A 14,248-nucleotide genomic window follows, 5' to 3' on the forward strand; every position below is an offset into this window, starting at 1 on the left:
CCCTGCAAAGTTATTGAAGGAGTCAGTGTAATAGTTTAATTTTCCAGTAATGTGGCAAAGTTTATTGGCTGTGTGTGTATAATTATGGACTGGATTAGTTGAGTTTGGTTCAGTGCATCTGATTATCTCCTGGCCTTCAGGGAAATGCGCTAAAACCCTAATATGTCCAGTACCCCCAAGCGGTCTCTTTTTGAAGGTACCGCACAAAATGTGGTCTCTACCGGCGCCCGGCCTCCAAGGATCTTCAGCGAGAGACATTATTCTTGGAATATCCAATTAATTCCAGGGGCAGTGATCAGTTAGCGCTTCCTCTTCCTTTCTCGCCATTTGAAATGCTAACACAATGAATATTTTCTCATTGGTCTGTGTCCCTGGGCTAAGCTGTTGCCGCGGGCTGAGAATTCATCGACTGATGAGACCAGAAGCTCCGCCAATAAAAGGTTACAGTACGTGATTTGCATGCCAAGCGGGGTTTGGTTTCACGGACTTAAAAGTTTTTTAACTTTTATTTGACTTTTGTTCCCTTTCGTTCAAAGTAGGTTGAGGGGGTAGCCTGTTTGTGAGCGCTGAAAGTGGGAAAATTAGCCGGGACCTTAGGTCACTGAGATATCTCAGGCCCTTTCTCCCGGAGACGAAAGAGGTGGTCTTTGTGTTCCAAGCTTTTGTGGGGAGCAGCCCCATCAAGGCCTGAAGAGAAGGTCAACAGAAATCAGCAGTTCAACTTTGGGATCTAGTGTGAGTCCCTTTGGTACCCTTCAAGGCTGGGTGCTTTCGGGACCAGACCTCCTGGAGCATCTTGGAGCACTAACAAGCAAAGATGGCACCATTTGCAATGACTGGGGAGCCATGGAGTTAGGAAGCTTTGGAGCAGCAAGGGATGCCCTTGGCTCTGGAGTCATTGGTAATCAGCACCTTAAGTGCTAGGAGAGTAAGAACTCCTAGGAAAGTACGCAGAGACAGAACCTGTTACGGATGTTGGGTGTTGATGTGGAATACCCCATTGCATCAAGCACAAGGAAAGGGACAGCCAGGCCTCTCACAGTGACAGTTTCACTGGAGGATAACTGATGGCACAGCAGATGATGGTGGATTGGACCCCAGTCAACAAAACCCTGGTTTCAGAACGGGCTCTCCACCACACAGAACCCCAGGAAGTGTGAGGCCAGCAGTATTTACACCTAACATTCAGTTGGCTCAACATTTGACTCAGAAAAACAGCATCTGATGGTATCACCCATGTCTCTTTGGTCTCCCACGGTTTTCCAAATGTGGGTTGTATTAAGTCGTGATGTTTCTTTTTGATTCAGTTCCCTAATAGATGTCTTGTGATCTAAGGGATATCAGTTGACAAAAGCAGAGGTGGCAGTGTGGTGAAAAAGATACCCCAAGCCCTTTGCAGAATGAGATGGGGTGGGGTTTGGGGGGGGCCAAAGGAATTGAGGTAAAGGCAAGAGTCAGCCTTCAGCCCTCAAAACACTGTAATCTTAGAGGCAGGGTAATATGACTGGAGACTTGACATATTTCAACTGAATGAAAAATCAGGGTACCTTTACCAAAATTGTTAGCAAAAGGGAACTGGCAGAGAGAGGACTGGCTGCCTTTCCTCTCTTCCCCTCCTCCCACCTCTTCCTTCCTTCCTCTCCTAGCTGTCTGTGAGGAGCAAAGCAGGTGGCTCCCTGTGGCTGACTTTTCATGACAACATGCCATTAGAAATTGCCGTCCTGTTGATCAATCCACTCAACATGACAGATTTGCCGCAAGGCCTGGCTCTTTGAGTGCCAGCACTGTGGCTTTTCCCTCCTTTTTTCCTGCACTAATTGGTGAAAGTTTTTTTACTGTGCTAGTGGCAGAGGAAATTCTTTTGAACGTTGTCACAATCAAGTGTTGACTTCTTTAGAATTGCAAGTAGGTTAAGTGAGTATCAACATTGGGGGTGGGGGGCTGAAGAGGAGGGATAACGTGGACACAAAGTTGCTGATGCTTAAATTTTATGATTAGCGTAACCTTTGCAAGACAAACATCTCATTGGGTTCACCTTTCCTTCCATGCACATCCACAGGCATCTGTAAGTGAGACTATAATGGATACGCACACACACTAGGTCTTTTACAGCTTCCACAAGGTTTGCCATGGATGGAGGCAGCCCTGACATTCGGGGAAAACACTTGGCCATATTGACAGAGGGAATTGCATCCATTAGCGTCTTCCTACAATGAACCACTCAGAAGAGGCACACAGATGTTACACGATGGCCCCTGCTAGTCAGTGGGACACAATGTGACATGTAAGTCGGGGGACACAGAAAGCTTCCCTAACTCAAGCACTTTTGACTGCACCGCTGATGTGCTTCTGTCCAAGCTCAGCAGCAGAGGAATCGCCTCTTGGTGAAACAGGCGTTCTCGGCTGTGGATTGGCCTCTGCAATTGCAGAATGCAATTCTGCTTCCATCTTTCTGTTCTTGTTACCTGTATGATGAACTTTTTAAACCCCAACATGATCACCTCTCAAAAGTATTGTTTAGACCCCAGACTTCATAATACCAAGAACCATAAGGTGGTTTCTTGTTCCTTGAGAATCTGAATTTGAGACCCAATTTTTTTTCCTATGCTAGAACTCAAAATGTTTACTTCAGGAATTTAAAGTTTTGTTGGAGAAGCCTATTTGAGAGAAAATAAGGGTGTTTTTCTGTGTCATAGGATCCGTGTAGCACATTCTTAGTTTTTGTCCATGTAGCATTTTGGGCAATTCCAATAAAAAAAAATCAAGTGACAGAGGTATAAAATCTTGCATCTGCACTGTGGGCCTGGGACCCCACGAACAAATCCTACCCACAGATTGTTTTTGTACCGGCCTGTGATGTGTATACAAAAACCACATGCAAAAAGGATTTCTGTCTGATCTGCAGTAGATATTTACTCAGAAACGAGCATTACAGAAACCAAAGTCACCAAGCTGATGAGTGACATTTCTAGGCAGTTCTTTCAGTTTGGGGCAGGAAATAGAAAAGTGAGAGAAGATGACCAAGCAGTGTCCGGAATGACCTGGCGTCCTGAGCCCTCAAGGTCGCCACGGTTGTTACGGGATGGGGGGGAAAGTGCTGCAACCCCTCCTCAAAGACGCATCCATTCACACCGTTAATTTTGCCATTGTGAAAATCATTTGTAAAATTTGCATTATTAACATCATCAAGTCACTAGTTGGTAAGACATCAGACATGACGAGAGTGAAGGGCAGCTTAGGGAGAACTGGGCTTTAAACCCTCAGTAGATCGGAGTTAGGATCAAAGGCACTTGCTCTATGTGGCTGTGCTAGACTTTGAAGTCATGACTGCACCTACAGCACTCATTTCATCAAGTTCACTGGTGTCTTAATAGCAGATCAATAAGTTTCAAAGTCGGAGAGTTAATTTGATACTAGTGCTGATGTGGTCGTGCTGGGGCAGCTGAGAGAGAGGCAGAGAAAGCAGCCTGTTAACAACTACGATGCAGGCACACGGAGATGCAGATGAAGGCTACATCCGTGGCCCTGCGAGGACTGGCTGTGGCCAGGAGTGGCGAAGCCGGGGTGTGAGAAAGCGAAGGGTCTGCAATGTAGGCATCTCCGCTTGTTTGGAAGCTGCGCTGTGCTCGAAAAATCATCTGCAGTTGGATACACGAGTGTGTGACTAGGGCTGAGTTTTTGGTGTAGAGAAACAGATGACGAGGACCTGAACACATCATGCATGCACACCTTTATAAAATAAAGAGATGTAATTAACATGAAGCTCAGGCAGGTGCTATGGGACTGGAAGGGGGCAGATCCACAGTGGCTGTAGTTTTGGCGGGAGCTGTGAGAAATGATACTTGCATTGGAGGGATTTTTTTTTTTAAGGCAGCATTGTAACTCCGTAATTGAATAATGCCAAGGCAATAATAATTTATTTCAAGTTTATTTTGACTCATTAAGTTAAAAAAGGAGGGGAGCTCTTTAGGCGAAAATAGCCCCAACTGCTCTGCTTTCCGTTGTTTATAGTGTAACCTGTGTGTGCGAACAAGCAGGATTCTTTGTCGCCGTGTTATGCTCGTTCTTGGTTCCCTTGCGGGAATTTGAAGCAATGCTCCCCACTTACAGAGAGATGCATTTCTACGAATCATTCCAAAGACTTGTTGGACAGATAAAGCAACCTATAGATAAAGGCACTGGTAAACTGAAAGCAGGAAAGTTGGGGCAAGGTGGAAGATGTGTATGGACGTATCTCTGTATGTCTGGGATCTCTCTTTGTCTCCGGTGGTTTTGCATGGGTCCTTGTGTGATAAGCACCCACCTTGCGGGCGTGTGGCAGATACCACGTCCATGGCAGGAGGGGATTTGGGAAGGCATTCTCTCTTTCTCTCTCTCTCTTTTGGTGAAAAGGGAGGGTATAAAGATACAGGGTTCAAAGATACAAATCACAAGAAAGTAGAAACCTTTAAAAAAAATTTTTTTTTTAAAGAACTTTGCCATCTGTATGTACAGCACAGGCCTCCCAGCATCTAAGGTCAGATTCACACCCTTTTGGAACAAAACTCTAATTTAGAATGCTCATCTGAGGGTTGATAATGGCATTAGAGGGCCAGTAGGGTGGTGGTCAGTGGGTGTTGTAGATTAGCTCAGTGGCCATTACGGCTTTACCTAGACCCCTGCGATTCACCGGCTAGATTAACCATCACATCTGTCATTTTATCCCTTTTACCACATTTAAAATACGAATGGGGAGATGGAAATGCTATCTTGAAGACAATTTATATGGAGCAAGCCAGTGAAGCACGCTACTCCTAAAACATCTCAGAAATCGCTGTATCTCTCAATGTATGTCTATACGTATGTATAATAGAGCTATTCATGATACGACTGTGCATGGCATAGAAACGTGGGTGTTGAAATGATTTGGGTGAACTCAAATAAATTGGTTATGCCAGGTAAGCTGTAAGTTTTAAAACCTGATTCATCTTCATCAGTCTTTCTTGCTTGTGTTGTAATAATCTTGTAAAACATTGTCTGCTCCTGGGCTGATCACACAGGTCGGTAAGCTTCTGTTAGTGTGATTTCTGACAAAAGTCCCATTTCAACTCGGCAGCACTCAAAATGCAGTCCGACCCTTTCTCTCTCTCTCTCTCTCTCTCTCTCTCTTTCTCTCGGCGATCTGGGGGTCGGCAGCAGGTGCGAGGGGGCTTGGGTTCATGAAGTATTGTCTTGCGTGTTTGTGACAGAAAGCTGTCCCCGGTAAAGGGAACTTGAGAGTTTCTGTGAATGTAATGGTTCATCGTGAATAAAGTGAGAGAGACAGTGCTCGGGGAGCGAGGGCGTAGGAGGCGAGCTGATGAAGGTGTTCCGTGTCAGATTTGTGTGGGAATTATTTACCTTGCTGTCTTTCCTGGGCTGTTGCTGGAAATGTGAAGACATGGAAAATTATCCCAGATGGGACGAATCGCGTGTTCTCTGTTCTTTTTTTTTAAAAAAGGAAAAGATTGCAGGGTGAGAGGCAAAAAAAAAAAAAGTTGTCCTTTTCTTTAGAACAGTATGAATAAAAACCGGACAGCTGTCGAAAAAGATATGCCGTCTGCATTTTTTTTTTAAAAAAATTTCTAGCCGCTACCATAACTAAATAGCTTGAATTGTACATCTTCTCTCTCTCTCTCTTTTTTCCCCTCCCCTTCAGACATAATGATCTCTACTTCATTAAAAGCGTATTAATCCGGTTCCCAGTCTCTTGGGAGACACCTTAAGATGATGATATTGTGGGGTTTTTTTCCCCCCGAATTGTTTTAAAAAAAAAAATTCTAGCAGATTTGGTCCCTGTCAGTCAGAAATAATTGTGTTCTTAATCTTGTCCCTGATGGATGACTCGGAGTTCAGCAACGGGCCAGCTCCAATGACAAATACAGTATTAATATTCATTAACTGCTTTGACAATGCTAATTTTGATGCAGTAGTAAAAGGCCTTCCAAAGTTAGCGGGCAAAGCATCAGAGCTGCGCAAGGTGGCAAGATAATTTGTCCTGGTTTGCTGAGCTGAAGGCTTTTAAAGTCTATAGCAAAAAGCTAGGTACCACAAACAAAAAAGAGAAAGGGGGAAAAGTTCTGAAGCATTGCAAGGCAGGGCTGCGGAAATAATACGATCACAGTCCGCTAAAAAATTTGACACCTCTGATGCAGTTTCTTTGAGTGAAATTTCTACAAAGTTGCAACAAAAAAGCATAGCATGGTAAGTCAGCACATTCTTGATTTTGTTTAATCTTTTTGATCTTTTCAATTATCGCTATTTGAAGATCAATAGTCATTTTTTCCTACTATGCTTAGAAGACGCACAGTGGTGGTTGAATATGTGTTAGGACCATTGGTTTAAAGGAACACATCCACAAGTTTTGGTGTTTTTTTTTTTTTAAGTTAGTCATGAAAAATGTTGTAAATTGTTCTGAGTTTGCTCACGTTTGGGTGTTTTTAATGGGCTGTTTGGGGGTTTTATATCCCTCCTTCCCTCCACCAAAAAAAAAAAAAAAAGAAATAGGCAAGATCATTAAATTCTATAGATGTAAAGAATTTCTGAGTGTACTTTCAGCTGGAGAAAACTTAGGGGTGAAGTGGTCCTCTAACTTTATCTGGATTCAGCTGGCTTCTTCCCTTGCCTCCTCCGAATGGCTGCAGATAGCAAGTCAAAGCTGAATTTCGCTGGAGAACTGCGAAGCAGGAGTTTCGCCAACTTAGGTGAACTTCCTCGGACTACTGAAACCGCCTTTACGTTTGCCAAGTCTCGGCAAACAAAATATCAGGCTTTGTTCTTTTGATTGAATGTCGTGGGTTGGGGGGCTAAAAAGGGAAAGAGTGAGAAAAGCCCGGCCTTTTTTTTTTTTTTTGACGCCCCCTCCCTCTGGTGGGGGTTGGATGGTGGTGGAAGCAGGGGAGAGCTCGACGGTTGCGCCTTTGCCCAGCCTGCGAGGAGATTTCTGTGAATGGCACCGGCTGCGAGCATCTTGTCTGGCGCTGCGGCCGGGGTGCGCGGAGGCGCGGGCGGCGCGGCGGGTGCTGCCCTCCAGTGGAGCCCGCGGCCGGCGCGGGCCCAGGGCGGCCATCGTGCGCGCGGCAGCATGCCCGCGAGCCGGCGGCGGGACGGACAGCGCCGCGACCCGCTCTAGATGGTAAGCGGTTCTCCGGGCCGGGCGGCGGCGCGGTGCGGGGCGGTGCGCGTGGGGGTTCCCGCCGTCGCCGCCTGCGCACCCACCCCGCCGCGGCCCCAGCTCCTGCAGCGCCCTTGCATGTTCCCGCTCGCTCCTTGTCACTTGGCAGTAACTTTAAGAGTGACGCACCTGGGCTGGTGGAGAAGGCATCCCGTGGATAGAATCAATTTTTCCTTTTCTTTTTCTTTCTCTGTCTTTTGTGATTTTTTTTTAGATATCCCTTCTAAAAAGACAATACCTTTTTATTGCCAACTTTCATCCTTAAAATGCACTTTATGCATGCTGTTTAACTTGGAATATTGGTGATTTCGTTTCTTCCCGCTCTCCAAGTTAAATCTACAGATGCCCCACCCTTTTGGCTCCCCTCCTTCCCAACCCCAAATGTTTTAGTAAATAATACACATTTTCTAACTTTGTTGTAAATCTCCCCTTCCTCCCATCTCCAACCTTTTGATTTAAAACAACAAAACTAAACTTGGCGGATGACGTCCGCTAGGTCCCGGCCCCGGAATGGGCAAGGGCACGGCCTCCCCACCGCACCTGATGGCCATTTCACGCTCTCAATTGGTGTGTGTGTGTGTGTGTGTGTGTTTTGTTTTTGTTTTTTGTTTTCTTTTCTTTTCTTGTGTTAATCTCACGGTCAGCGTTTGTACCTCTGGCCAGCGGGGCACTCTGAGGCCGCCTTGGGAGCAGCACTGAGAGCAATGGGCAGATGTTGGGAAGGAGTTGCTGCGGAGTTTGGGGTTTGGAGAAACTTTAGCTCCCCCTGCCCTTCTGCTGGGCGAGGAGGAGAAAGGGGTGTGTGTGTGTGTGTGTGTGTGTGTGTGTGTGTGTGTGGCATGCGTTGGCTCTGCTCGCTCCTTTGCCTGTCCGGGTTCCCTGGTTTTGGGCACCCTTGAGCCTTGGTTGTTGCTGAGCGATCCGGACCTGTCCATCAGGCGGCAGAGAACTTGCCGTTTATTTAAGAAATTGCGTGTGCGACAAAGCCGGCTGCCAGGAGTACCGCGGTTGGCCTGAATGGAGGGAGGGCAGGCAATTAGGGGGCTGTGTGGTTGAGGCTTTTTACTTGTCAAAGTGGAGGCTCGTTGCTTTTGTTCCTGCCTTGTCGTGGGAAATGGTCCGGTTTTGTTTTGGTATTAAGGGCCTTGGAGGCTGTTGCCTGACACTTTAGCCAGGAAGTCCAAAAAAAATGCAAAAAGAGGGGGCCATGGAGCCATCATTTGAAAAACAAGAAATAAAGAATTACTGCTTTTTTTTTTTTTTTTGGTTCTATCTCGGTTCCCTTGCAGCCCTCTTTTTGTTGTTGTTGCTGTTGCTGATTTGGCTCGGGTGGGGGTGGGGTGAGGCTGATTAACTTGTCCCCCAAATTAACAAGCTGTACTCCAGAACCGGCGGCCAGTTCTGTGAACACAGTCTGCTCTTCTACCAGCTTTGCTGGGTGCCTAGTGGCCACCAGGAAACATCCAGCCACACCATCCCGGGTCTTGCTTTAACTCCAGACAGGTGGAGGCCCCCACCTGGCTCAGGCAGGGTCCTTTTCTTACCTGCATGCAAATTGGGGCTACTGCCTGCTGGCTTCTGGTGAGGCTGAAGTGGCTCCCCTTGCCGGGGCACGCAGGGTGGGAGGGGAGGTTCTGCATGAGTTTTGTGTTCGGCAAGTTTTCCTCCCCATCTGTCGCCCCTCCTGAGCAGCCACCCTCCTCCCACCCTCCCCTCCTGGCAGTAAAAGGGGCGGGGGGGTGACTTCAGGCCTGTGATGTCTGAGCATCTCCACTCAAATTAAGTTAAACCCACACAAATGTACTCAGCCCTGGCTGCTATGCGAGCCCCAGGAAAAGTAAGTCGGGTTTGTGGGATTTCAGTGGTCCCCTCTGCATCTGTTTGCGGCCCTCTTCCCCCTCCTCTTCTCTCTGTCTCCGGGAAAAACTAGCAAAACTCAACAGTGGGGAGGGAAAAAAAAAGTGAGGCAGCGTGTGCCTGTTGGAATGCCAGTGAGCCCGGTGCGCAGAGGTCAGTGGCGAATCCTGCAGACACAGGCTGTTGCTTGGGAAGGCAAAGAGGGTGTGCACAAGTGGCAGGCAGGGCCCTGCCATGTGTCACTTCCGTGTCACTATGACAAGAAAATATACTTTCTCCCTCCCCCTCTCCCATCGCGGGCCCCCTCTCCCTCTGAAATTTGTTTTGAGGGATTTGACAATCTTGCAGATAAAGTGCCTGCCTGCTGCCTCCACTTGATGATTTTTCCTCATGGCCGGCCGTAATTTCTTTGCTCCTCTTAGCGGCAGCCCCGTCCCCGCTGCCCAAGGTAACGGGTGAGGGAGGGGGACTTAGGTGCCCGGAGCTGGCTGGGGGAAAGATGGGCCTTCCCCCTTCCTTCACGGATTCGGGAATGGTACCCAGCAAGAAGGAGCATTTCAGTTGAAAGAAAATTAAATTTCACCTGCAACCAGCTGAATTAGATCATTAGTTTTCTCTCTTTTTTTCTTTTGAGAATATATACATCTATATTTTTTTAAGGGATGGGTACGCAGGGGGAAAAATGAATGAAGTAATGACAGGCGATGGGAATGGGAACTTGGAGCATTTTTGAGGAAACCTGGCCAGAAAGCGGGAGCCATGTCGGAGTCGCACGATGCTCTTGCCCATCTCTTGCGGTGAATGGTGCAGGGAGCAAGGGCAAGTGGGGAGGAAAAGTGAGAAAAGCGGGAAGGGAGGAGGGGGAGAAAAAAAAGAAAATCCCTGGCCCAGTCCCATCTTGAAGGTACAGAGAAAGTTTATTTAGAGGTGGAGAGAGGAAAACCAAAGCTATTATGTACCCTAGGGATGCAGTGTTAGTGGGCATGGAAGATTTGAGTGGGAAGGGAGGCACAGTGGCCTCCGGGGTCTCTCTCTTCCAGCAGTTGGGCGGTTGGCACCTCAATTTGAATTGCTGGGTGAGTAGTGTTGTGTGTGTGTGTGTGTGTGTGTGTGATGTATACATGTCTGTGTTTGTTTGTGCTCATGGTCTTGACTATTAATCCTGTGCTTGACCCCCCACCCCCTTAAAAAAATTCCAGTGGTGGGAAGGAAAGAGCCAAATAGAGTTAAGTGGTCAACTCAAGCTGTGCCCTTTCTCTGTGTCCTTTAGCCGGCAGCTTTGGGGGGGAGGAGGGGGAAAAGGGTTAAAAAAAAAAAGATGGGGGAGGAGAGAAAGTGTGACTCTTATCCCCTTGCTGGCAGCAGTGTGCAGCTGCGCTGGGATCCGGGAAGGGGTAGTGGACTTGGGGATGGGGTAGTGGGCTAGGGGATTTCGTCTAACACAGTCATTGTTTCTTTCGCCCTTGGCCCACCAGAGTGGGCTCTGCCAGAGAGAAAGATGGGAAAATGGCCATGCCCCTCAGAGGGACAAGACAGGCACATGCCAAGCTTGAAACCGTTTTGAGAACCCCTAAGACTTTTGGCAGTAGCAAGACTTTTGTAAACCACTCCCTCGGGTTTCATATTTAATGCTAACTTTCTGTTGCTACACGTCTTGAAGTGTGCTTGTTTTCAACCTCCGAATTTACATGTCAGCCTCTTAGGGGCATGGTCTCGCTTATGATCTTGATATTTTCTGAACTTAATGTAAAAATGTGCTTTGGAAACCCGAGCATGAGACTGATGACAGCTGATGGTGTTCTTAATGGTTTAGGAAGACGGTTCTTTTGCCATGTGAGTTTTGGATTCAGGCTACCTCATGCTGGGGTTCAAGAGTGGGGTCCACTCTTCTGCCACAAGCAGGAAGGGCATTTGGAAGCAGCCCTCTGATTACCTTTATTATGCTTTTATTGGTGGTGGCGTTGAATGACCCTGGCTGATCGACTCTAGATGTGGTGTTCGGGGAAGAGGGAATGAAATGCACACTGTAAGGTCCACGTGCCTGCATGTTGCGTGAAAGCACCAAGTGATGTAGTTCCCTAGTTGAGCAGCGGGGCCTGCCAGGGGTACGCTGACTCTCGCGGCCGTGTGCAGGTTTCTGGTTCCGTCTGAGTTTGTGAACTCTTGGGCATTGTGAAGGCGGCCGTGCGGGCTCGGGCTGCAAATGCGCAGGTCCTGTTGCCACACTTTACATGCGCACGGCATTGTCTTCCTCCGTTCGGAGTTTCCCTGGGTCTGGTTTACTCAAATTATGGGGGCTACTTTGCGGTGATCCTCTGTTCTTGATGTCTTTGCAGAAGTGGGATGCTTTGGGTGGGCGAATTCCCTGGCTCTGATGCTACAGATGCTGTGAGGCGTGAGGCGAGGACCCTCACCATGGGCTGCTACATCAGCTTTTTCTGGGAGCAGCAGAGCCTACGACCTTGTATTCTTAGGAAACCTCCCTTTTGTGGTTTGGGGTTGATGGGGGGCCTGGCTGAGCTCCGTAATGAAATTTTTGCCTTCTGTAATATGTTAGAATGTGTTGAAATCCTGACATACCCTCCCAACTAGATAATCCCACACTTTTGTGCATTTCATTTTTTTTTTTTAATGACCTTTGCCTGGGTCATTTGCTTGTCACCGTAAACTTCCAACTCACCAGCTCGTGATCAGAGGGAACGGTGATCCGCTCACTCTCCTGGCCCCGGGCTGACTGTTTTTCACATGAGGTGTGGGTGCCTGCGTTTGAGGAATCCCCTTAGGCCACGGAAGGCAGCTTTCCCTCTCTCTCCCTGTGCTGAAGTCTTTCCAGAATCCTAGGGTTTGGACATGTGTGTGTGTGTTAGGCCCAGTGAATGAAAGCACTCTTGGTTTGACTCTGTCGACCTGCTCTGTACTAAGGAGAAGATGGGCTGGGTTTTTTGGTTTTGTTTGTTTTGTTTTGTTTTTTGACTGGATTTCTAAAGGAAATAGCTACCTCTTGAGTTCCCATCAGCCTCCGAGGAAATCCACAAGCAGATTCCAAAGTTAGGCCACTGTTAATGTGGGTGTCTGCTTGGGTCCACTGTTCAGTGCTTGAGAGTGCTGCCCTGTACGGCCATCGTATGCCTAAAATTTACACGAAAATCAGAACTGGTGGTTTGCTTTTCCATTGTAATTCTGGAGGTTTGTGAATTGGAGGTTGTGGTGTTCGGCGCTGGAGGAGTTGCCTGGAAATCATTATGACTTTTTTTTTAACTTGCTTCAAATTTGAGCTTTTGAATTTCTTCTTTAAGAGTAGGTTAGATTTATTCCTAGCTCTGTGATTGTTTGTTTGTTTGTTTGTTTTGAGATCTGTTCTCTTAGAAACAGCTGTCCCCTCTTACCCAGTTACCAAATGGTCTGTACGAATTCAGACACTCAACAAGATTCATTATGCAAGGACCGATCATTTAATACCCAAAGTAGTAGAGAACTATTTGGCAGGAGGGGCGAGTGTGCCGATTCCTGGGAAATGACTTAGGGGTGAAGGGGCTTGTCCTTCGCCCCTGAGACCCCGTGGGGGTGAGAAGCTGCCAAGAGGACCCGTGGGTGAATGTCACACCCATCCGCTGGAGCTCCAGGCTGAGCATTTGCAATGTCGCGTTGTGCCGCTGCAAGGCAGACCGGCAGGCAGAGGGAGAGCCCTGGCAGCTCGGCGGGCAGGCGTGAGCCTAGCACAGTGGGCCGGGACTTCTGCCTGCCACTTCTTTCAGGATTTAGTTGAGGGAGATACAATGGGATGCTTTCTTTTTATTGGAAAATAAATGAGAATGAAGTGGAAATAAATTATAGTTAATGAACTTCACTGGAAGTAATCGTTCAAGAGCCCGTGAAAGCACAGCTTGGCGGGCTCGAGCCTGGACTGTGCCTCCCACGAAGCCGGACCGCTGCACACAGGTTTGGGTGTTCATCTTCGCCCCAGCACCCCAGCCTCCCCACACCCTTTCTGGGAGCATAAGAAAAGGCCCATAAGCATTGCTGAGTCCGGCCCGGAGACCTTCAGTGTTTGACAGTCTGCTGTGTTACCAGCTGGGTGGTTGTAGTGGAGACCCCTCAACTCCTCCCCTGGCCCACCCTGAAAGAGACCAAGGACCCAGGGCGGTTTGAGTCAGTCCACTATTGCATGTGCATGAGAGAGAGAATCTGGACTGTGTGTGTCCGTGCTCTCTGCCTACTGTCCTGCTGCTTCCTGCAGTCTTTGCCTGTGAGAAGAATCTGCCAGTCTGAGTCCATGATAAAGTATGAGTCGGCAGAATTTGGCACACAGAGAGAGACCCCTCTCCACGTCTTGCTGTCTCAAGGGACCCAGTGCTAAAAAAGGGGAGAGGGAGGCAAAGGCAGCCTTGAGGGTTTGCAAAGCAAGTGGAGTGGTACTCTGGGCGCAGGTCCCCCGGGCAGTGGGGCCTGCTCAGGCAGATGTCTTACTCTTAAGGAAAACCCCAACCCTGTTATGCCTTCTTTCTGTTCATTTGTTGTTTTCAGCAGGCTGTGCTCTAGCTGTTGATATACGGCTTGATCATGGAAAGCATGCACTGTTAGGTGGCAGCTAGCCGTTAGACAAGAGTGGCCTTGGGGCTCCGCAAGGGCACCGGCCACTGTGCTGAGCAGGTCCCAGCTAGCTGTGCAGGGCCGCTGGGGATTCTCACAAAGCTCATTTAGGGCTCAGAATGGGCATAGCCGTTCTCTCTGTCCAGTTGAAAGGTTTGCTTGATACACAAGCAAGACATGGGGCAGCTAAGCTGGTCTGGGACTGTGCCTGCAGGCCTGGGTTCAGTGTGTTCTGGGGCTTGGCTCCTGTCTCTGCAGCAGGGATATGGGTTTTTGGTGCTTGAAGAGGGTGGCTTTTCCCAGACTGCTCCTTCACCCTGATCCTGGAAGCGGTAGGACTAGTCACCCAAGAGTCTTTGCTGGCTGCAAAAGCAGCCCCTCCTTTCATCTCATCCTAGGGACTCTGATGACACAAACACCTTGCTGGCCGCCATCGCCCTTCGTGCCACCATGGAAAACCCAGAGTGGATGGTGGCTGTTCCTGAGGCTGGCCTTACCCTCCCTCCCTACCACCATCACCAAGAGCTGGCCATTCCAGACCCCTGAAGCCCTCCCACCCCCATCCCCAGGAGGAGAAGGGCTGACCCAGGCCCCCATGCGCTGCTTTTG

At 48.4% G+C, this 14,248-nt stretch overlaps 1 protein-coding gene across 1 annotated transcript in view; it reads left to right on the forward strand.

Annotated features, from left to right (window-relative positions):
• Positions 1-9,968: 9,968 nt before the first annotated feature.
• The window catches only part of LOC121166356 (transcription factor 7-like 2), a 34,078-nt gene continuing 29,798 nt past the window's right edge, over positions 9,969-14,248 (forward strand). Inside the window, exon 1 of the mRNA XM_040995501.1 lies at positions 9,969-10,125. Within this exon, the coding sequence (XP_040851435.1) occupies positions 10,003-10,125 (123 nt within the window). The 5' untranslated portion in view covers positions 9,969-10,002. The remainder of the gene's footprint in view (positions 10,126-14,248) is intronic.

This window comes from Ochotona curzoniae, unplaced genomic scaffold (assembly GCF_017591425.1).
Source record: "Ochotona curzoniae isolate NIBS_2020 unplaced genomic scaffold, NIBS_Ocur_1.0 patch134, whole genome shotgun sequence".
Classification (NCBI taxonomy): Eukaryota; Metazoa; Chordata; class Mammalia; order Lagomorpha; family Ochotonidae; genus Ochotona; species Ochotona curzoniae.